Source organism: Stegastes partitus, unplaced genomic scaffold (genome assembly GCF_000690725.1).
Source record: "Stegastes partitus isolate 25-593 unplaced genomic scaffold, Stegastes_partitus-1.0.2 Scaffold78, whole genome shotgun sequence".
Taxonomy (NCBI): domain Eukaryota; kingdom Metazoa; phylum Chordata; class Actinopteri; family Pomacentridae; genus Stegastes; species Stegastes partitus.
In genome coordinates, this window is record NW_007577809.1 from 66,900 (window position 1) to 92,033 (window position 25,134).

The following is a 25,134-nucleotide window of genomic DNA, read 5'->3' on the forward strand; positions in this document are numbered from 1 at the left end:
TAATTGGTCAAGTAATAACTTTTGGAAATCCACAAAATAAATAAAGAAATTATTTTAGCTCAAAATGAAACTCAAAGCACTGACACTCTTCAATGTTGATGAAAGCCACTCACTAAAATGTTCATGAAAGAAACTGTTCCATTACACTTTCATGAGAGCTGGAGTTGGTACGACTGCCATTTACTATGAACACAACAATGTAAGTGTTGCCCTTTAAACTCAAGATGCTGCCATGAGTGTATACCGCTATATCCTGATGTCAAACCACAAACTGCATATTTAGTTTGGACAACCTGCTGGTTTTTCAGTAGTCCCAGATTTTAAAGCCCTAATAATGACTCTCAAGGGTCAACTCAAACAAGCTTCTTTGTTTTCCTACTATGGTGCCTATGCAGGCAGGAACCCACAAAAAACTTCTATAGCTTCCTTGTCAAATCCCAGAAGCAAAGTCTGAATGTTATGACAAATGAATATCCAACCTCTGGGCCTTTGCACCAGGGTTATCTGCCAAAGGCAGGTCCTGTCTTTAATGCCATGTTAATTAAAAGTGAATACTTAAAAAACACAAAGTGTGGTAATGCATTTAAAACAAAAAAAAAACTGCCAACTGTCACTAGCAACAAAGTCTACTGAAGCTCTAACAAAGAACAAAAAGATCTTTCTCATTTTTAAGCCATAACGAAACCTGGCCTCCGCCGTGCAAACACATCAAAGCCTGCTGGAAAAAAGCCTCAAAGTGTAGCTCACCTCTCGTGGAGAGCAAGAGGGCCATCCGACTGCAGGCGTTCCCTTTTCACTTGACAAGTTTATACATTATTCCGCTCATTAAAACCACCGCATGCCAGCAGGATTTCAACAAGTCTTCAGTCAACTACACCGAGGCTCTAGTGTCAAACAGCGGAAACAAAACTGATATCTCAAAAACATATTCTGGAGAACTGATGGAGTAAATAACAAGATAAGCGTTTGTTGTACTTCAGGACATAAGTCACTAAAGAAGACACAAGCTTCTTATCATCTTCTCTTCCATATTCATACAGATTTAAGAGAACTTGTGTGTTTTAAGTCATTTATACTTACAGAAAATCAAAAAATAATTATTTTAGTGGCATTCCATGGGCAGGTGGTATTAAACATTAGGGTTGGGAGACAGATGACACAGATAACCAGTGTATTTTAACAACACTGCTTAATACATGACTGTTGCTGTATTGCTCAAACTCACCTTAGAAGTCTTAATAAATAAATATACACCGAAACCGAATCTTCATTTTGGTCATTATTTCTTAGTGCTAGTTTACAAACAAAAAACTTAACCAAGTACAAAATAATGACTAAATATCAAAAATGAATTATAACAGATGCTAAATATGTATAAGCAGAAGCCAAAGTGTGTCATTATTTATTATAGTGAGATGAGGACTAGACTGTAAATATGGATGAAATATGGTGTAGAATGCTGCAGGAGTGGGAGGAGAGATTTCTATTGATGTTTTGATCTGTTTTTACAAGTTTACTGGAACATATTTACATATTTAGGCAATGTTGATGCAACGCAACGCAATCTCTACGCCAAAGATACTGAGGTGCTTAAAAGCCTTTAATAGTTCTGAGCTGTTGCTAAAGTAAAACTTGTTGATAATGGGAAAGACTCAACACATGACTGAAAGCCCACAGAATTTGTAGCTAAAAAATATTGGAACCACCACAAAATCCAAAGCAGAAGGTCCAATTATTGCATGTGTCTTATATAGAGACCACCTGCTGCAGAGTCAGCAGCTGGCATGTGTTTATCTACAGAGCTGCCATGATGTACATATAGTAGCCATGGCAGAGCAAAAGCTGAGAGTAGCCAGATGACATCCTGAACCCAGCCAACGATCTGCCTCAGCAGCTCAACGCTGAGACAAAATGAGGTCAGTGAACATTGTCATAATTATGCTCATGTCCACAGCCATTACAAAAAGTCTATCCTCACCACAATGCCTTTGTATTTTCTGTAAAGTCAAAAAGATGCTTACTCCCAATAAAATTTCAAAATCAATGAATTTAAACTTGTGCCATTAAACATTTACTGCTCTGTTCCACTACAGGAAGTATAGGGAAAGTCTAATAGTACTGAGCTGCTTTCCTTTAAAGTCAGTGTTGCAGGATGTAAGGCCAAATTGACACAAGGTGGTGGGCAGCACTACAGCGCTGCCCAGGTCAATGAGAAAGGTTTCAGGCACAGAGACGAAAACAATAAAGGGAGAGCCCCAATTTGTTCCTGAGTATGTGTTGTGATGGAAATAAAAAGCGCAATAAAATGGATGTGTCATGTTCAATCCACAGGACTCATAAATATTGTTACCTATAAAACTTCTCTTAAGCAATATGCTAAATTATGTGGTACGAGCCGGGGTTAAACGTTTAATCCTTTCTCAAAAATGCTTTCGTGGCAACACTGAAATTCAACATTTTATAAGTGGCAATGATGTCAGGATGAATTTTCAGTGACCTAATTGTGAAAAAAAAAAAACAAATAAAAAATACAGATTACACAGAGAAATGATAAACTCACCATATTCCTGCAGGGACTTGCACGTGACGTCCAAGTGGGTGGAGCCAAAAGGGTTTCTGACAAATCTCCGCCTCCGCCGCAGGTCGTCTTCCCAATAGTCCAGACGCCAGAAGTCATGCAGCTGACTATAATAGAGACAAGAGGACAGGCAAGTTAGAGCAAACACTCCTCCGCGATGGTCTGATTACAGCAGCCACTGTCTTTATCTGGGGAAAACATCTTGAGGAGAAAAATCAGGCCACTGATAGCAGACTTATTAGGCTGAGTACTGGCATGCTTCGCACTGCCCGGTAATGTTAGCTCTGCTAAAGCCTATAGCATCAGAACAGCAGGGAGCAGCAGCAACCGCTACACACATAAATCACAGGCACTCCCATTAACAAATACAGCATCAAATTACAAGTATAAATGGCACAGCTTGCCTCCTTTTTTTACAATGTTTTTTAACAAGTCTTGTAAATCAAAGGTAGGAACCTCAACGCAGACAGCGTGGGGTTTAATGATCAGGGTCTTGGGGCGGTTGAGGCATGAGCCTATAAAACAAGCCCCCTCCCTGCGTATGTGGAGCCATGATTAAAATAATGTGCTGAAATATTCATTGAAATGATTCCCAGTGCCCTGCAGCAACCCAATAGAAAATTGCATTTTTATTCATTATTAATAACAGCGAATTAGGGTCGTAAAAAAAAAAAGAAAAAAAAGGAAAAAGAAGAAAACAGTTCCAGCATGTGGTAACCATCTTTGTAAATGATTATTCCAACATTAGCGAGGACCTGGGATAATTTTATTGCTTGCAGCTAATGCAAACCATTAAGCACCAGGACTAGCATTAGATTTCTAAGTACTGCTTGTTCCAACTGTGCACTAGCTGGAGCTATTTCAAAGCCTTTATGTTTCCTTTAGAGGGACATACAGCAAAAAAAAAAAAAAAAAAAGGTCTTGCTTTAATTTACCTTTACCAGAGAGAAGTACCACATAAAAAATAGTGATGATTTAAAAAATTGGTATGCAGTTGACAGTAGATTACATCAGTGTGCATGTGGATCATTTTCAGCCAAATATGAGGGAATAAAGCGTCCGTCTGCTTCATGTTGCTGAACTTCAACAACTACAGCATGTGCAGATAGAAAAGAACACTTCAATGGCCACGCAGTTTAACTCACATTGACAGTGGTATTGCTATTTACACAAATAAAACATTCTATGGTAGAACAAATGTTTTTCGGGTTATTGTCTAAGTCCTAGAAACAGCCACCCAAAGCTCAGAATTAAACCTCGGATGGAGTATTGTGTGTTCAAATCCAAGTAAAGATTTTTCAGTGTGCGCTAGCCACAGTAAGACTTTGGCAAGCAGCCGTCTATTTCATTGTATAGTTTCTGCCCCCTTCGCTGCCAGAGTATTGAAGCAGTCTAAACAGATTAAAGTGTTACAGGGGATCACATCACAAAATACAGCCTCCTTGTTCCACGAATATAATATCTACCAGTGTCAGAAATCAAGAGGCTCAGGAGACTTAGCAGAGCTCTGACAGCAACAAGAGCTCAGTTTCAGTTAAGTATCAATCAAAACTGAGCATGCGTGTGTGTGTGTGTGTGTGTGCATGCACATGTTGTATGCACCAAGTATCATGAGCCGCTGTATGCAAAGCAAGACTGAACGCCTTGAGCTTGTCCCCTGTCAATCTCCCTCAAAGCTTAACAGAGGAAAAGAGAGATGTCAGTGGGTGGAAAGGAGACACCCACGTAAATGATATTGTAAATGCAAGATTACACAGTGTGAAAAATGTAAATCCACTGTAGGCAACTGGGCGATTACTGTTGAAGATTATGTCCCCTAATTCTTAGTGCAAATAGACAGCAGATGCCAGTGGGGGATAAATCCGCTACTTTGAAGATTTCCTTACAACGGTATTAACCGCATTTGCTTCATTTATACGGTCTGCTAAAGGTTGCTCATTTGAGTCCGACTTTAGTTTACAACATATCTTCATTTTTAACAGGAAACAAAAGCACAACAGACCAAACCCTCAAGGTATAATGACTGATTAATGAGTTGAATGCCAACGTTTTGACATATTTCCCCTTTTGTTTTGTCCCGTGCAGATGGTTTCGGTTTGAATGTGGTATTCTGCTGTTTGAGTTGGACCTGTGATATTCTAGACTATGTGGTCAGTGCTAGACAGGATTTGGACTTGGCCAAAGTGCTGCGCTGAAGTAACCTCCTCTCTGAGGGTGGTCCAAAAACTGATCAGGCACTGCAGTCCTAATGGAGATCTACAGCTGGGTAATCCTGAGCTCCCAGCTGCAGACGTCCACAGGGAATCTCTATCAGGGATTCCCAAGATGGCGCTGACCCACCAAAAAGCACATTTCTCAAATGCACTGTGGGAAATAAGCAATAAATGTAATATTTATTCAAAACCCGGTGCTATCCTCCCTCACATGGGAGTCGGAGTAAAATTTCGCTTGGCAAGCGTATGTACACATTTGTGCCATTTAATATACTACAAAAGCTAACTAATCACGTCTGATCCTTTTATTTTTTAATGCTTCAGATGATCAATTTTTAACATAGGTGATAAAATACAATTCCTGCTTCAGAGTCAATAATAGAAAGATAGTTGCCCGTATTGTCTACGTAACAAATTGTCCCTCAAACAGCATTCATTAAGCAGAGTTGGCTTGAGACCTCCTTATTTTACGCATCCAGTGTGTCTGGCTTCATGACAACCATAAAGAATTGCCGTGAGCCGGCCCTCTAGAAACTGGCAAAATTTATTAGTCCCATCACCCATCAATCACCCAAATGGATTTCAAACCGCATTTTAAAAGCTAATTTTCCAGCACTGATAACCTACAGGAAACAGGAGCACCATTATTTATGGAGGCTTTCAGACTTGCTAAGTGCAGTAGGATAAATGTGAAAGAGGACTATCGTCTGTTCTCGTCTCTTTCAAATAGGTATTTAAAGTGCATCTTTCCTCAAGGAGTCAGTGTGTTTTGTTTGCACAAGGAAAGGAAAAGGTGACAGGCATAATTCTAAATAAGACCAGAGGGCGAAAAAAAGGACTGATAACACTGTTACAGGAAACTATACAATCATTTGAGAAACCCTACTTTGTTTCCTCATGTTTTGTCTTCTTTTTTGTAGAAAAGTACTGGTGAGTGAGTAAAAGGGAAAACTTCAGCCAGCACAAAGAAATTCATGTTCTGTCCAGCAAAAACTACACATCGCAGATCAGCTGCTTCACAGTGTAACTTTATATCTGCAAATTAAATAAAATCCTTGTGATCATAATAAAATAATTTAAATAAACATGATTACAGAAACATATTGTCAAAACCAATAATTAACTTTATGTTTCTCAGGTCACTGAAACTAGAACAGCCACGCACAGCGCGGGATTGCGGACAGATGAGTTTCTTATGGTGAAAGATTTCCGTTTTATTCTATTTATGCTCAGAGGGGAGTCGTGTAAGGCGGTCAGGAGGAAGGGCAGCGACATGCTGATTCAATAAAACAGCATTATACTCCTTTTAAAAGCTTCCATTGGTGACATGAGTAAGGGGTAATTATAATAAATACCAGTAATCAGCGACAATTCTATTCAAAGCGGCAGTGACTGGTTTTTGTCACACTGAGACTGGGACACCGAACACACATCAGTTTTTATTGTAATTCTAAGGACAAGTGGTCTTTTCTTTCTTTTTCAGCCGGCCAAACAGGCTCTGGCTATGAGACACAAAGTGAGGAATTTCTTGGAGTTGCAAGTGTGACTGCATCTAACAGTAGTGCTAAAAACGCTTTAAAAAAAAAACAAAAAAACGTATTCAACAACTTATTCAGTTCAGGAAAAATAACGACCTCTCATTTGACCAAGTAACAATAATTCACTGAACCAGTTTGACGTCCCATTAAAATGACAACCAAATATGTGGCTCTGTAATGATTGGGATGTCACACGTCACGAAAACCATACGGCCGCCAGCAAAGGCTAAAAACCAAAGTGAAGAAATGTGAAAACATTTTCGGTCGACCAGTGCATTCTTTTTTTTTTCCCATTTTATGCAAAATTTTTCTACATGCTGCTGTTAGAGGAAAAAATATCGGCAAAAAAGAAACTGCGCATCAAAAGCGGTGGCTGGCAACCATATGGTGATGAGCCCACTGCTTTCAAAGTAACCTATAAAGAAAAAATACACAGTAATTTCCTCTATAAAAACACATCAAGTTTGATCATGTGTCTGTCAGATGCCAAGTGTTAAGTGACTGTATGGCCAACATCATGATTAGATTATCACAGAGGGCTGCAAATGGTACACAAGACTTTCATCTCTTTAATTTTACCATTTCTTATCATCACTACACTCGAGACTCTTGAAGAAGGAAGATTACCGAGCTAAGATCCAACTGCCTCTGGTTATTGAATATGACTTTTCCTTTGTAGATTGAGAGATAGAGAGGAGACACACTGAAGAATGGCTATTGGACAAAGACAAAAGGGAAACAACACAGCAGCAGCTAGATTAACTCCAGGTCATCTGGTGTAATGAAGACAGACATACGAGATCAGACGAAGGATGAGGAGCCATACTGTAGCGTTGGTGAACTCCCCTGGATCGCCAGCTTTGTGCAGCCCATCTTTCACTGGAAATGTGGCACAGTGAGGCCATGCCCAGCTCAATTTCAACACCCAATGAAATTGATGATTGTGAGAATGGGCCTCTTTCCAGAGATAATTAGCACAGTGTACAAGGTTAAGAGTGCCCCAAAGGAATAGAGCCTGGTGTAGGTCAAGAACAAATGCGAGTAGAGAGCATATCAGTGTGCAAGAACAAAGGACCACCGTGCTTTAAATAAGATCTAATTAATAAAGAATAAGAAATAAATAAATAAAAACATTTTCATTTGAAGTTGTGTTGAATAGAGATCCATTTTTATTGAATCCTCTCCAGATAGTGCACTGAAAAATGTAAGAAGGTGCGCCAGAAACTAATACTGCCAGAGAAGGCTTTGGTGGAGTGGGTAGATTATAAACCTTTAGAGCCTGTATGCAGTTGTTATAGGAGAAAAAAGGCATTTAGAGGTTGATTATTTAAAAATTATAAGATGAAAAAAAGAAATTCTACAATTTTGGTGCTAATTTTACACAAAAGTAAGTCTTTTACGGAATAATTTCAAGTAATAGATTAAATGATATAACACTTTGCTGCTCTGGCTGTCAAAAATATCAGTATTTTTGAATTATATCTGGGGTATTACCAGGCTAGATTTTGTTTATATTGCCAGGCTCAACCAGAGACCTTGACCTTTGTTTTCTGCCCCAAATGGGTCATCAGACCTCAAACCCTCCGAGGCTGTAAAGCCCTCTAAAGGTGCCCACCCCCCTTGTGGTAGTGGACTTCTATTAGAATTGATAACCCTTTCAGGCAAGACCAAATACTCCGGGCACATTGTGAGTAAAAAGGTTCATTCCATCACAAAGTTATTATCCACGGGCAGATTGTTACCATTCATCACGTGCAAGAGATGAAACTCACTGTTAGTCAAGGGAAACGGCTGTTTCACTGCCTTGCCACAGATCAATATATGCCGCCATTTTCCTTTCTCTCCTCTGCTACAAAAAAGTAATTATACAGAAGAAATGTTGACAATCAATAGACTAGTCAGGTAAGGTTAAGGTCTGCTGTGGAGGCCAGCAGAGGCTCCTCTGTCAGCTGTCAGAGATGCTACTGAACTCGGACACCTGCATGGGAACAAAAGAGAGGTTTGCACGCCTCAGCCCCTTTTATATTTGTGTCGGGTTGGCTGGGTCGAATCAGTTAGAACTTAGGAATGCTGGCGAATGAACTGTAGAGAATGACGCAAGAAAATGTCATCAAAGTTCAAGTTGTGGTTTTTGAAGTTAAAGTGTCTGAAGCACATTTCTGTGAAGGAAGTAAAAAGAATTTCTGTGATGCAAAAACATTAAAAATATACTTTGACATTTTAATTTTAAAAAAAACTCACTAATCAATAAAATCAACCTGAAGTTGGCATGAAAAGTTACCACTGTGTTATTCTAATAGTGTAATTTAAATAAGATACAGATTTGTGTTGCATGAAATAAAGTTGCAGCTTAATTCAGTCTTCAGCGGTGCTCTGTGGTGTGAGAGAGCTGCAGAACGACAGAGAATTTATAGCACTGTCACAGGACGGTGGTCCGATGCTGCAAAAGTGCTGGACGTTGGTCTTCAATGAATTCATCAGGCTCGCCTTGACATCTACTTTCACTTTAGACGAGCCTGAACTTTATAATCCACTGGCAGGGTTCAGAGGTCAACAGCAGAGGGGACCAGAGGGCAGAGAAAATCACTCTCTCCCTGGAAAAAACTCTGACATCCAATTTTCAACTTGATTTATCAGTGTAAAGCTAAAATTGATAGTGTGTCATTACTGAGCAGGGAGCTGTCTTGGAGAGATGTATCAAAGCCTCCTCATTTTGATTTAGCACGGCGGATCAATACAACCCTATACTGTTTCAATTTGAGGAGTATTGATTTTTCTATGCTGACTCTATACAGGGGGACATTCATCATCAAGCAAGCATATAGTATGATCTAACAGGCCACCATAGGGTCTGATCTGCTTATTCTTCAGGCAGATCACATGACTGCACAGCAGCTGTTTTCAAGGCTTGCACAGATTATTTCCTTGTTGCTAGCTGTTGCCTTATGTGCCGCAACACAATTTTCTGTTTGTTACGGCAAGACCAGCCCCTCAAAATAAAGAACCTTTCAGACATGCAGATAACCTGCAGATGTCTGGAATTCAGATAAAAAAATTATGTATCTAACAGTAGGTCATCTAATGAGCACAGTTGAAAACACATACTGGTTAAAGAAAAACACAAACAAGTGGCTCCAGTTTCTGTCCACCGCCTTGCTAAGAATAATTTTGTTCATAAAATATTCTACACTAATGATAAATATCCTTTGGCATGTCTCCAGGCAGAACTTAGGAGTTAAAGGCAAAGCAATTTCTGGGTATGAGGGTGAAAACAAACATTAACAACTAAAGGCACACACACACACACACACACACACACCCACACACACACAGGCGCACAGACATAACAGACAGCCACCTCAAAATGCTTGAGGGCTTTATATTTTACAAGAGCAGCATAAATGGGAAAGTTAATGTAGCATTGAATAAGACTAAGCTGCTGAACTGCAACACTGCCTTGAGCTTGTGAGCATATTGCATCATTTTTCTTCACCAGCAGGTTACCATTAAATTTGAATTTGTTGGAAGTTTTGCGGTATCATTTACAATGCACCCACGCTCAATAACCTTTTGTTTCAATGCAAATGCTATGCCTCTGAGAGGGGCTCCATAAATATTTGAACAGGAGCCCAGAATTCAATCCAATAGATTTTCATGGGTTGCTAAAGGTTCAGGCAGTTTTAGGAAAATCTGTACTGTACTGGGATACTGTGACCCTTTCAGTCGCGGTCAAAATGTTAGCGTAATACTAAATGCTAGTTTTGTACAGGCTCAGTTTTTCTGCAGTAGTTCTGAAATTAATTGCAACATAATTGCCTCCTTAAAAAAAACCAAAAAGCTTTTAAGTGAAAGTAGAAAATGAAAATGCCACATATGCATGCATTTGATATCATGAGGTAAAAAGCAACTACCAACAGTTCACAATGTTCCATAAATTCGTGGAAAAAGAACCCAAATGAAGCTGTTTATGGCTGTTTTGGATGGAAATTCCTTAAACGTTACTGCAAGTCGAAGACATAAAACAAAGTCATTAATTACCACAGTCGCTGCAATATTTTTCTTAGCAACAGTAAATATGATTTAAGATATGAAGCAAACCCAATTTTAGCAAATATATGAACATCTGCATTGGATTTTTAAAATTTGACAATAAAACTAAGGCTTCTGTTTCAGCAAAGAGGCCAAATTTGAGCAAATTCACAGCGTTCGGTTGTGTGACGGAGGCAGACGCTCTCTTAAATGCACAGTTATTGTTCAGGGGACCATTCTAGTTTCTTCCCGTACATTTGTACATCTGTCCTCCATCCAGTAATGCAGATTCCTGGCAGATGGAAACAAACCTTAAAATAAAAGCACACTACAGCTTTACCTGCAGCAGAAGCCTCCCAGTTCTGCCATTCCAACAATTGCATGCATATGGTTACATCTGTGACAAAAGCTAAACGGTCGACTTCTAAACTCTGGGCTTAGCGGATAACACAAACAATATGTTGTAACACCTCTGTTTGTCTAATATAACTAGCTCTTGATCCTTCCACCCGACTCCGTATCTGTGGGATCATGTGGACTGAAGTGAGAGGTGGGCGCCAGAGCCGGAGAGCTGGTGGTTATTTTAACAGGGCCCATGGGGAAGGTTGCAACTACCACCAGGTGCTGGGCTGTGTTACTGAGAGGGTCAATGAATGCCTGGACAACGCCGCAGAAACACCCCAACCCCCTTCTTCCACCCCAGTATGTTGGATGACTGGCCAATCAGCTGTCCCCGGGGGATTAAGCCACTCCGCACTGTAATTGCGTTTGCTGACCCGATTGCTGACCCTATCGGATCCTGGGAAAATGACATTAACTGGTGGTCCTATCCCTTCACTGCAGAGTGTTGCGAACAGGTAACTTTTGTCCTGTGGGCTAGACCTAACACCGAGCAGCTACGGTTCATGATAAAGACTTAACGTGGCCCGTGCTGGTCTGAAGTTGAACTTGTGTAATTGTTAGGGCTTACCTCTGGGCCAGCGTCCCCCAGGCACCGTGCTTGTTGGTGAGGATGTTGACGATTTTCTGCTTTAACTGGTTGGCTGTCACATGGTCTCTGTGTTTAGCAGCACTGATCAAGTGGTCACACATCTTCTCCTCTTCTTTTCTGTCAGCGGCATATTGTGCGCAGTTGGACTAATTTGAGATTTAAAAAATAGGGAGGGGAAAAAAAAAAGAAAAACAGAGTAAACCTCATTGTATATTTATGGATTTCGGTACAGTATCCACTGCCAAAAGTGATGTCTGACATTGTACTAATAACATTTTAGAATGTTTTACTTGTATAAAATCAGAATAATATATACCCTCTAATGGAGCATTTGTCACACTGAAGAATGTTATGGCTTCATTCAACACACTTGAGTGCATAAAGATATTAGTGGACAGCTGAGAGATATATTTCTGCTCCCTTAGAGGAGTGTAGTAAATCATGGCAAGGCAGTCCATTCCCTAACTGCGGACAGATGAGGCTCCCTGCAAGGTAGCTGTGGATAGTGCTATTAGAGGAGAAGAAAAAATACTCTAATAGATCCACCAAGAATATAATGTGTCAAGGCTTACAAAGCTACACTGTCATCAAGAAATGTTATTGTCCCCTGGTATATGGATGGTGGTGTAAAATGTAGATACGCAGCTGTTTTCTAAAACAAAATGTACCATGTACCGGAACACAATGCATCCTGTACTTGAAATAAATACAAAAAAATATCAATAATCAATGATTTAATGTCTAAATATATATGGCGTGAGATATAGGTATAAAAATTCAACTAAAAAACTATTTAACGATTGTTTTGCAGTATTTGTTTTAGATCAATTTCCAAAAAATCAGTGCAACAGAAGTGTTCCAGGTGGCTAAAAGTAAACTAAAGGAGCACATGTGAGACTATCTTTGCTGCTAAAACAAGATTGTCTTACTGGGCCACCCTGGGGGAACTCTTGCTAATATTCACAATCTAATTTGCTAACAGAAGCTGGAAGCTAATTGAATTTCCTCCTTTAAATTTGAATTCTGTCAGATATTATACTTCAACGTATTCCTCATAAAGCGGATAACTCAATCTCTGCTTGTCACCTCGCATTACCACGTGACGCCGTGACAAATATCAAACATTATTTATCACTTTAAAGCATATGACGCGTCTCCCTGACACCAACTTAATTGTAAAAATGTCTTATCTGCGTCCTGAATCTTCAATCTTGGAGAGTGGGTAATAAAGTAACGTCAGACCTCGATGAAAAGTGTAGGCTGTCTGGAGTTGGCAGACAGAACGGATGGGGCCAGGTACACTTCCCCCTTCACCTGACATTGCATATCTAGCCGTCTCTTCCAGTTTATCTAGCAGGTCAAGGATCCTCAAGAACTGTATATCAAGCAGCTGTTTGAGGATGGCTGCTTTTCCCAGATAAGAAACTCATCACTCCTCACATGTACAAGCTGTTACAGGATGGTGGCGGAAGTGTGTGTGTGTGTGTGTGTGTATGTGTGTGTATTAAGGTTTTTTATGATGACAAACACACACAGTTTGATCCTCTATAATAACCAGTCAAACAATTTTAATACTGCAAAGTTTCATATGTTCTTATGAATTTATGCAAAGCAATGTTTTTGCTCTGTGTGCTTTCTTTGCTGTCTAATTTGCACACAGAAAAAATAAAAAGCCCTATTTTTCTTTTATTTTCCAATCAATTAAAACAATAAGAAGAAAATAAAAGCTTAATAGTCATTACTGAAAAAAAAAAAATTATGTTCACACATTGCGTAAACCATTATTTTTTTTCCCTTTCATGTCTGAAATAGAAGTGGTTTGATGGGGGTGGGCTAAACACAGACTCAGGAGGTTATCCCTTGGGTTGGTTGGCAAAAGCTCATATCAAAATCCTAAATTAATATTGCTTGGATATCCCTTTGCAACCAGTAATTAAATTCCTTTTCTAAGAATTGTAAGGGTGAGGAGTTAATCCTCATGAGGACACAGAGGGACACGATTAGTGAGCATATAAAGTTGAATAGCTGTTTTATACTAATAGGATTTGTTTAGAGCTCATTACAAGATTGACAAATTCTATTTTCACAGCAGATGGTAAAATGTAGAGAGCCAGTGATTTAATGGAGTGCTATTCACGGCTGATTATACTAACTTTCGTGCACGGTTTCGTGACTAGCGTGGCTCTGTGCCCAGCTTTATTATTTGATATCAGATTTCTCGAAAGAATAGCAGAGTTTCTACCTCGAACTCTGCATGTTTGTGGACGTCTTCTGCTCGCTGTCTGTTGAGGATGAATTCGGCCTCGTTGGCGACTCGAACTATGTGGTCCTTCATGGCGTGGCAGAGCAACCTTCAATACAACAGAGACAGTTAAATGCAGTCGTCTTCATTTTGGTATTCATGCACCTAATTAGAAAATGTAGAAATTTTATTATCAAAAATCCGTTGTAATGACACTCCCACTGAAGGGTTAAGGCAAATGCAGCTTGTCAGGATCGTGTAACATTCGGCTTGTTGAAAGCGCACACTAGTAAACAGCATCATTTGTCTGTGTTATGTTGCAAGGCTGCAGGTCAGTGACAGATCCCTCTGTACCATTAAGGAGGGAATAGTGTCATTAGAGCACTGAAGCCTATCTGGCATACTCCTGATTGACTGAGCATCCCTTCCCACTGACCAGAATATCAACCCGGTGTCTGTATTGCTGACAAGTCTGGCCGTGGACAACTTCTCACATGGCTGACTCTGGAGGCTCTGCGGTCTCCACCCACATTCGCATTTAAATTCCGGTATATTTAATAAGTGAAAACACCCTAGATATAGTGTGCAGATTACATGCCATTTTACACACCATTAGGCCAGCTTTGTTTTAATTAAAACGGCCCTTGTTCCTCTCCAGTGCTTGATACAGATTGTAATTTTCCCTCCTGTCCCAAGGAGAGGCAGTAATCCCGAGGCTGCATTCATCAGCTGCTCTTGCCTCTTTAACTGTTGACAAGCACTCATTAATAGACAGAAGTTCACTGTTCAAAGACGAAGGCTGACAGTGCCAAGCTTTGTTTTGAAACCAAGAATAGATAAGCAAAGCAAAGCAAGTTGACATGTGATATTTGGGGATGGAAAAAAATGACATGCCCCTGCTATCGTCTGTGGTAATATTGCATGCATGATAAATAATAAATCAATCAGTGTTCAAAATAGAGGGAAGCTAGGGGGTGTTTAGCTGCCCCAAAAGCACCTGAGGGACCCTAACACCACAGAGTCAAAAACATTTTGAATTTGGGGGAGATCTAAGAAAAAAAGAAAGAAAAAGCAAATCATTAACATTTCCAATTCTACAATCAATGTTCTGTCATCAGTAACTTTAAAAAGTGCTCTTAAAAGATAAAAGACTGTTTTTTTATTTATCATGGCTCACAGACTGCTTCCATGTGAGGTTTATTTTTAATTATTCCATGTGGATTTATTGTCATATCAGCAATTCTCAGCGATCGACTGGAGTGCATCTCCCAACGTCTCTCATCAACATCCTCCCTTAGCAATTTTCCCAAGCAGGGACAATTCATTTCTGAAACACATTAGATGTTAAACTAGTAACATGCCTTAATTTCTCACAAGGCAGTGAGCTTTGTATGTTATGTAGTAACATGCAGCACTAGAGGCAGCAATCAGTTAATAAAGTCGTTGTCTCTCTTGTTGTTATGAAACATGGACAGCCTCCAAACTGGAGGTCTGATCTAATCATGGGATAAGCTTAATAAAATGCAATACTGTACTCCCACCCAAAAGATCACGGCATTTTACTGTGTTTCATCGTGGCTTTCATTCAAACAGCTGCGAAATGAAACGGAGGAACAGCGCGCAACTACTTGCTGCTTGTGTTGTTGAACACACGGCAGATACAATGTCTGTGTCAGCCACGCCTTGTAAAGCAAACAGATTTACCAGACTCCGGCTACCTCTAGATCTGTCTAGTTAAGCAGGGTAGGTGTACAGAGACTTGAGTAAGACTGGAAAATTATGTGTCTGTCAGCAGCACCCTGGACAGCGCCGTGTGGCCCTTCTGACTGAAACTCTTTGTTCTAGGGCCAGCAGGGGACTCAGAGAAGCCTGGCTGGGCTCAAGCAAGAGCCTGGGCATAGAGGAGGCAAGGCCAGATGGGTCAGCAGATGGGCAAGGAGGCTGAGCCGCCCCTGATCTGCTCCACGGAAAACTATGAGTCTGGCCACACCCAGTGAGAAAGAGGGAGGGAGGCGGAAAGAGAAACACAATAAAACAGACAGAGGCAGACAACACGAGACACTGGCTGCACTCTAGTGTTGATTTTCTGACTTCATCCAGTCACAACAATCTTATTTACTTTTAGCACCAACAGAGCAGTCAAGAGGGGCGAGAGGTTTAGAGCTAATCTACACCGTGCCACTGAGTCCAAATACCTTTTCATGGCTGCCAGGGGGGAAACAATAACACAATACAGGTACTGATGATAGAAGGATAAACAAGCTACTTCTGGACCTAGTGATTTAATCTTATGTATTACAGTGAATGGATACGTTACCTTCCTTCATTGATCAGCTCAATGAAGGCCAGGCCAGCATTCTTCTGAATGGAGTTCTGCCACTCCTGAAATAAAAAAAACAGTGACTTGTTACTCATACAAGTCTTGCTATATTGGGCTGTAAGTGGTTAGTTAAAAGTTCTAAGGAAAAACAAAACATAATTAGATCCTTATATTAAGCATTAGACGTGCATTTAAGAAAAAAAAAAAAATCAAAATCACCAGTTTTCCCCCAAAAAAGGATACTGTAAAGCAAATGTGGTTATGAAGAAAGTGCATTCTTAGACAGCTTTGCAAAGCACACCAACAGTTAAAATAGAGCATAGTATCAAAGTACCATTTTGATCCGAAATGCAACAAGAGCTTTCAGAAATGCATGTCAGGAATCACATTTCACCATGCAAATTGCATATTTCAACTGTAATTTAGATTACATTTCATAGCTAGTAATTCAAGTAGGTAAAGAAAGCATTTAGTTGATATATCCTTCGAGAAAAAAGTGATGGCTATAAAAAGCTGAAATTCTGCACCACATGTGAGACCATCCTTTCTTCCTCTGTGAAAAGATCTGTAAACACAGGAGAGATGTAATTGTGGGATGAAACTGTATCCTCTCGCTTAAATACAGCCATTTCCTCTGTCCCTTACAGTGACAGATTACTGAGCAGGCTCACCGAGCCCTGCAGTGTGCGCCTGGAAGGGATCCGAGCCCTGGGCCAGAGTGCCAGCACTTGCTGTCTCACAACATGCTCTGGAAATGATTAAAAAGCAGTTTGAGAGCGCGCCTTTCACTGTGGGAAATTCAGCTCTCTGTAACCTCACGGAGGTGCAAATGGAAGAGAAAACAGAGAAGGCCACAGTTCAAAAGAAGAAAATGAAAGGAAAATGAAAGGAAAAGGATTTTAGTCCTAAAGGCTACTAATGTATGTGAAACTCAAAGCTATTCACATGTATAAAAATCCTTTGAACATGGTTTAAATTAACCCAAATTCATATAATTCATTGACAGATGATATGCAGATGCATAATCGACATGCAAAACAGTGACAGACACTGTTTATTTTCTGTCAGTGTCTGGACAAGGTAAAGCCGCATTTGCTGTGAATAGTACCAGAATAACTGACATTGACATTATTATGTATGGGCACGTGTTTTTGTACATAGTTGTCGTGACTGACACATACTGGTTCACGCAAGAGTACACAGCCTGACCCTACGATGCGTTAAGTCAGAGAGATGGTGCTGACAAACTGCTGAGCATCTGGTCTCCAAATGTTCCCCATAACCCCTTTCCTCTGCTACAGTATCTGCCTGGAATAGGCTGTTGTTGATTTGGACAGGGATCATGTACAGCCGGTCTTCTAAGGTTCCACTCGCACCATGCTCACGTGACAAAAATAAATACGGAAATCAAGGCAGATGTGACACTTGGGCAATGCCAGGAAAGTGGCAGCAGGTCAGTGGAGGCATAGCATGAACTAGTCAAATTTGCTATCTTGTCTGAGGTATGCTTGTTGACAGCTGAGATAGCACTTCAGAGAACCTCTTTTTCTGTTTTTTTTTTTTTACTTGAGAGCAGAACTCCCAGAGGAGGCTGCCTTTGATTGTAGAGATTAAAAAAAAGTCCTCTGCTGCCCATTTGAAGGGAATTATGCCTGACGTGCACCTCCCTAAAAAAAAAAGATGTGATCCTTGATGTAAACGGAGACCATGAACAGAGCGCAGCACCTCTGGCCATTGGAAGTTTGTTTAGCGGGTTGGATATGAAGAGCTGGATTTTAAAACATTAATTGAGGTTTTGGCCTTTTCATCGAAGAGCACCACAAGAAGCTGAAAGGCAGCCTTGATATATCGTCACTATTTGTTGCTATGACTAACTTGTAAGCTAATAATTGTCGTTGCAGCAGACCTGACAAATCTAAGTCCAGACCAGTAGCACTTGTTTTTTTAAGCTTTAAATTAGTTTCTACAAAGTCGTGAAAAACAAGCTGCTCACTGACACTGCGCATGGTGTTGTGTAGGTTATGTACCTGAGCTTTTTTGCCCAAAATTGTTGCTTTATGATGCAGGGAACAATGCTTATTAAAGCAATGAGACTAAAGTATATGATATTTGTTTAAAAAGTGGCTAAAATCTTCATAATGCTAAAGAGCAGGTGAATTCTTTGACACACACATGCAACACCAGGAAATGCTTGCCAGTCACTGAGAATGCTGTAGGCTCACTTGGGGCAATGATGCCATTCTTCATTCTATCTTTGAAAAACCCACCATCTAAAATCCCACAACTCCCATCACAGTGAACAGCTTGCTGGCCTTGAGAAGAATCTGTCTCCTCCCACTTTCATCTTCCTGAAATTCAGCAGGGCACTAAGTATTTGTGGTGTTTCAATCCAACCTGTCAGTGTGCGGGAGCCTTTGCTTTTATCTGCTCTGCTTTGCTCTGTTATACTCTCCACATCTGGAGGCCTTCCATCACTAAATCTCTGTGGCTCCACTCTAGATCTCCCCCCTGTATGTTTAAGCTGTTACAAGAAACAGAGCTGCTTGACCTTTTCATTCAGCTGCCCGGGCTGAGGAGAGACACACGGTGTCTGCTGCTGTGGCCAGCCACACGATGATTGCTGTGATTAGTATGCATAAATAAGAAAAGGCAGATCATTAGCACTAATTTATTCATAAAACTGACAGGTCACAAAACAGAGAGGGACTAAAGGTCAGCTAAGTGCCCTCCTTGCTGTCTTAAAACATTAATGTTGAAATATGTGAGGGACATGTCAAAGTTGGCATTTTATAGTGATGTCAGCCGAAGCTCACCCTGCATCTGAGAGGACTTGCGATGCTTTTTAAAATCACCTGAGATGCAGAATGCACTACCACAGACAAGAATTAGGAGCATACTGAATTTTAATTATTCATCAGAATAAACACATTTGCTAACAATAATTGTATGAGTAGTATGAGAATGTATGAGTTTTGTCACCCAGAAGTAGTGTGAGGAACATAATAACAGCTATCCATCATTACATTATGAATTTTAAAGCATATTAGCTGGTAACATAGCTGGAATGACTACAGATACCACAGTATTAGGATGCAAAGCAATGGCTCATGTCTATTTTAAAGGTTGTAGAAGGACACTAAGCCATACAGTCCAGTTTCAAGGCCTCGCCGTCTGATCGATATCTCAGTCAGGGTTTCATCCCTCGAGCCCCTAATGGCAGGAACCTCTGGAGCCGCAGTAATGCTATCTGTGTAAAGGGGGGAAGGACTCAGACCCTTAACAGCATGCTGACGCTCTCATCTGCAATAAATCCTAGAGCTGGAAAACGCAACTTCCCACAGACACTCTACACACTGAAAAGCCGCACAAAAAGGAGCCCATCAAAAACCATCAAAAGAGCAACAATAACTCAGTGCTGGCTGCCTCCATTTATGTACTTTTTTTTTTTTTTTTTTTAAAGGCAAGCCCCTGAATAATGGCCTCCATATAACATAGGCTGAGCTCCCTGCTGAAGAGCGCTTTGGACTGCGGATACCATGGAGCACACATAGTGGCAGTCCACCTCCTCAAGGCTTTGGCCCTGCAGTCTGGATCCACAAAGAGGCACCAAGTAATGGCTTCCTTATGGGCTCCCGACGCAAGACTGATGGGCTGACAGAAGGTATGTTAAATATCTCCTGTTCTAACTGCTACATCAGGGCTCTGACCTTCTCTAAAACATGGGCTTAACAAGAGATTCGGAGGGTCAGCTCGGAGGTGATCAGTCACTAGCAGGGTTGCATGAGGTGGGGCTCATTCTCTAAAGGAGGGCTTGGGGTTGACGCTCGGGGGTGTAGTGAGAAAGTCAGCAGGTTCTCAGAGAGCCGTATGTGTCTGGATGATCTGTATGGACTATTTATTCAAGGGACATTTTACAAAACTTTACTAAACCCTTGAAATTCAAGCAGGGATTAAAAATAAATATATGTGTGTGTATAAAACATATATTTTGAAGAGCGTGGTGAGTTAGATGGACAGTTGATTTTTTTTGCCAGTGCAATGTGTCAATTTTTATTACACCAGAGCTGAAACCGGGTTCTTCCACATCTCCACATGCTGCTGGCACATAATATGCTATCAAGAGAAGCATAGAGGAGAATAGCATATGACATAGGAAAAAAAAAAAGGGAAAAGACAAAGAGAGGCTGAGAAAAGGGTTGTGAAGAGGATGAGGGAGAAAAAAAATCCTCACCTGAGAACAAAGCAGCATGACGAGCTCCACCACTGAGGTGCTTGACTTCATACACACCAGACCTTTGGAGACAAAGCAAATGAACAGAATAGACATAAACATACATGTTAGCACATGGGTGTACAACAAAGACTCTGTGTGAGTGTAATCAGCAGTCATTTCATCATTTATGAGGCAGAAGAAGAGATTATTTAAAGAACAATAAGTGCATAGTGCAGCACTGACATGTCATATTTCACATGGACAAAGCTGCTATATATTGTGTTTGCTGTATTTAAGGAAAAGTGCTCCCAATTTGCCTGTCATAAAATGCTAAGACAAAAAAAAAAGCATCTGCACTACATTTACATGTGAAAACTCCGTACACACACATCCACCTTCACACATGCCACACACTCACAAGAAGACATTCACAGCTTCTTCCCACATCTCCGTTCTGTAGACTGTGAGCCACTGAAGCAGACAACTCTCTAATGAAACATGGGCAGGTGTGAAAAGCTCATTTGTAGAAACAATGGCTGCAACTGGTCTTGTATTCTACACCTCCAGCCCCTTCTGCTGTACTCGGTAAGAACCACTGAGGGTGCGATCATTAATAAGGAAAAGAAAGCAACTCTCGAGGACTCATTACAGGCTGGCAGAGTGCAACTCTGTGCCACACAGATTCTATTGTTTCATGGATGGTAGTGTCAGTCAGAAGACAGGACAAAACATTCTGGTTTTAAAATTTAACTTGATGTATTTTTGTAAATGGTGAATGAGTTTTGTACTGTACATTAAGATCTGCTATGTGACAAGAGAGTTTAATCTGTTGTTATATAATGACTTAACTCTAAAATGATTAATTAAACAATAGTGTGCATTACACTCCAAGATGGAGCCATCTTTGAAAATCTCAGGGAGTGAAATAACAACATGCAGAAAACACCTGAAGAATATACAGATTCTATATTAATACATTTCATGAAGCATAGTATGGAACAGAATATATATCTGCACCTACCTGTAACTGTACTGTGAGTAAAAGTTTTAAATTTTAAAGCTAACATGTCAAAATTTATATTAAATGCACAGTTGTCCAAGGGCAAAGGGAAATGTAGAAAAAGAAAAGTAGCTGCAGCGCCAAAATTCAAATAACGTATCAGTTGACAAGTACTGCGAATGTTGATGCTAAAACTGGACATTAAATAAATATATCAAGTATATATAAAGAAATTATTAAGTTCATTATACATACCCTATAAGCTAGGGTTGGTTGAGAAACACAAAATGTAAGTGTGTATGTATATTTATTGAAAGATATAGATTTTAACTCAAATTTGGTGAAAACAAGTGAGTATTGAGCCTGAAAGGTCAACCACACAACCTTTAATGGAAAAAGTTTTGCTTGTGTGACTACTGTACAATGTAACGCAGAATGCAAAATATTCAGAACACTGGATTGATGGATATTTTGGTTGCAGCTTCGCCATTTTTTTCTATTCATGAGCAGAGACTGTCCAAGGGAACATATTGTAAATACTCTGAGAGGATGTGACCCTTCTCTTGTACACAGAGTGCCACGGTTGACCTCTTGTTATAGTAGTGACATGCTCAGCCATAAGTCAGTCCAGTCTGACACAGGAGTCAGGTGGCCAACTGACCCTGGCCTTGTGCTGGTAGACAAACTAAATGCATTCTTTTTAAACACGGCCTGCCAGTCCTTTCCTGTAAACAGGGCAGGGTTAAGGCACGGGTGAATGTGGCATTGTGGGGTGATGTGCCGGCAGGCTGGGCCACTCAGGGGACAGCAACAAGCAGGCGGCAGGCATCACAAGAGCAGCAGTGTTCGCACACAGCCCTTACCCACCAACTCCAAGTGTAAAGCTCAGGGTGCACTCAACATAATTGCCGCAGTGACCACATGTCTGCAGAGGGGGTGAAGGAATAGGGTGAGGCAAAGGGGCACACGGGGTACAGGAGGGCTTGACCCCGGGCAATCTAAGGAGTGATGGATGGCTGGTAATTACTAGTAAATGGAGCGCCTTTGCACTACAGCACAGTATTTCAACTGTGAGCCTGGGAAGGGCCAAAAGAAAAGTAGAAAGAGAGAGAGGGGAACAGCAAAATCAGTCCCACCACAAACACACTGCAACAGGGACAGACTGAGAGTGGCTCAATAGAAGTAAGCATTATATAGGTGTATAAGTGCACGTGGTAAATCTAAGTATTTATGTTTGCCGATAAACCGCCTCTAATCCATGTCAGGGTTCACATTTCACAGACGCAGACAGGGTTAAACATGTCTGGTGAAGAGTGCTGAGGCTTTAGCTGTCTATCTTCGACCTTGTTTGTGGGGGTACAGTCTGCAGTCTGAGATCAGCTCTGGTTTGTCAGCTTGGTCAGTCTGCTGACAGACTTTGAGTGAAAGGGTAACAGACATATTCATACTTGTCAAGGCTGTGCTACCTGATTTTTCATTCCTTTCTCTTGACATTAAGCGAGTAGCCTCAGTCACATGTGCATAGCACACCCACATGTCTGTTTACACATGCATACAGGACATGTATGATGCATACGGAAAAACCTGCCTGTTTGTGGAACTTACAAAAAAAAATTAAAAAGCAGCTAGTGATACTTTAAACGTCCTTTTTATGACTGCAGAAGAAAACTTAATGCATCATTTCACCATTTTGACAGGATTGGTTCTGTAAAATAAATAAGAGTCTGTTTATGATTAAGTTTCTTTAAGTAATTTCTATAAAAGCATAAATTAAAATACTCGTAAAAGATCCTAATAACAATATTCATCAAATTTAAAGTCTTACAATTGAATTACACAAACAAGCAAAGCGAAAGTAAATCAGATATTTGGTATTCAAATCATTATAATATTGGCAATGAAGGAATGCATCCATTTTAGGTTAACTGGTAACGTAAACAGTTCACAAATAAGCTACGCGCTGGAAAGTGGACACACTGTGTCAAACAACTTCTTTGCGGAAGGGCTTTAATAAAGTCACGGGAGTGGATTCCTTCAGCGTGCCGTCATTCTCTGCACAGACCTCTGAAATTAATATCAGTTTCGCTTACGGTTAAAAGAAAAGACTTTGGCAGTGGGAAAAGGCAAATATAACATTTTGCTTGCAAGTCAAGAGACTGGAGGCCACACACATATATTTTGCACTTCACACACACAAACGTCTGCAGACACACAGTCTCACAAATGCGCGTGCTGACTGCGGTGGCAGTGTGTTCTTGTGAATACAAGCCAAAACAAGCCTGGGGAATAGAGTGGCAGTGCACACACATGCAGGCAGAGAGTCCCTGAGGTTAGGCACAAGTAGCACTCTGAGAGGCTGCCAACCTGAGGAAGGCACTGGAAGCCTTCACACAGCCACCAAGAAATAAGTCTAGAGACCAGAGTGGAGTGCAGCAGAGGGATCACATACTTCTGCAAACACTGTGCACAACCAAACCAGTCAGCACAGCTCTTTAACTGTTTGCAAGGTGACTGCTGTAATGCAAGTTTAAAACAAAATATTAGTCATTAAACCTGAAGCCTGTGTAAATGTGACAGAGAGCAGCGAGTCTGGGCCGAAACACTCCAGATTGCAGGTTTCAGCGCTGCAATTATTTTATATTCCTCAGCTATTAGTGCATTACTTCTGAGGTAGTACAAAAAAAATGTAACAAGGTCTCCAGAAGCATCAGTAGTTTGAGTTACCCTCCAGTTCACTGGATTTTGATTTTATTGTACAAAAAAATGTGCTGGATTCTTTATGGCACAGAACAGAAGAGGGGATTCGTACAATTTTATAATAGAGTTAATGCTGTCAGATATTTTATAATGGCAACTAGTAGAGCGCAATCATTTCTTTTAGGTTTGCTCTAAAAAAAAAAAAAAAGAAGAAGAAGAAGCAACATTTGACCAAAAAAAGATTTAGATCTCCGAGCACTGGGGTGAGTTGGAAATGCGATCTTAGTTTTGCACTAAAAATATCACGAGCAGGAGGCAAAGGCCACCAATTACTTCAACATTCATTTCAAAATGACATTTGTTGTGACTATGAAACACTGGTGTTTAAAAATACTACATCTAGGAATAATCCTCAATATGTGGAGTGAAGCATGAAGATAACAAAACACACACGCCACAAGATGAATGAAAAGGAAAGCAGACTTAATCAAACTGTGACAGACCCGCAGCTTGTGTGCAAAATAGTGACTCTCCTGTCAACACCTACTACTGCGTATGCATCCATCAATGAGGCAGCCAGTGCAGTACATACAACGGTAGGGTGATAGGGACAGGATTTCACACCGAGCACCGAGAATAAAAATGCACTATGCAACATCTGTACCTTCTATGAGCAACTCCTGTCCGTGGCTGCCCAGCAGGGTGCGCGACAGAAAAGGTGCAAAGTCCACAAAGATCTCTCGCAGCAGGGGGGCCACTTTCTCCAAGGCCCTTTCTAGCTTTGTAGTAATGCTGTCAAAGAGAACATATCACAACAGAAGTCACAAAAAAAGTAGACACCTGAATTAGAGCAAAAAAAAGAAGTATAGGAGGTATTGTATCCTTCCAGCAAGGGTAAGGCAGAGAAAGAGCAGTGAGAGCCCCCACAGCTGACCCAGTGTGAACAGCTCACAGCAGTCAGTGTGTAGCCAGACTGTCAAGAGTCCTGGTGGGTGCAGAAAGTAACCAACGCATTTCAGAGGATGCAAACCAAGTCAGATATCCATGAGAGTGCGGTTGCTACCACCAAAAGATGTCAATGAGACAAGATTTAAAAGCCACATGAGCACATATCTCACTGGTTGTTTGCATTCTTTGTTGTGATATGTTACTAGGTTTGCACGTGAGATCACAGTTGTTCAGCAGTGAAAACGAAGTTCCATATCTTCTACACACTCACTACATGCCTCTGCTTGACATTATCTAAGCACCTCAGAAATACTGTGAGCAGGAGTCGTGCAGCCATACAACTACCACCGTATACGAGCAGAGAT

General features: G+C 40.7%; 1 protein-coding gene across 1 annotated transcript in view; it reads right to left on the minus strand.

Moving 5' to 3' along the window:
- Positions 1–25,134, minus strand: part of LOC103353590 (neurobeachin-like) — a gene marked incomplete at its 3' end in the record, with an annotated part of 183,100 nt that overhangs the window by 66,102 nt on the left and 91,864 nt on the right. Inside the window, exons 34-39 of the mRNA XM_008276644.1 lie at positions 24,486–24,613; positions 20,143–20,204; positions 15,909–15,973; positions 13,592–13,700; positions 11,329–11,495; positions 2,561–2,685 (exon numbers count right to left, since the gene is read on the minus strand). Of these exons, the coding sequence (XP_008274866.1) occupies positions 2,561–2,685; positions 11,329–11,495; positions 13,592–13,700; positions 15,909–15,973; positions 20,143–20,204; positions 24,486–24,613 (656 nt within the window). The remainder of the gene's footprint in view (positions 1–2,560; positions 2,686–11,328; positions 11,496–13,591; positions 13,701–15,908; positions 15,974–20,142; positions 20,205–24,485; positions 24,614–25,134) is intronic.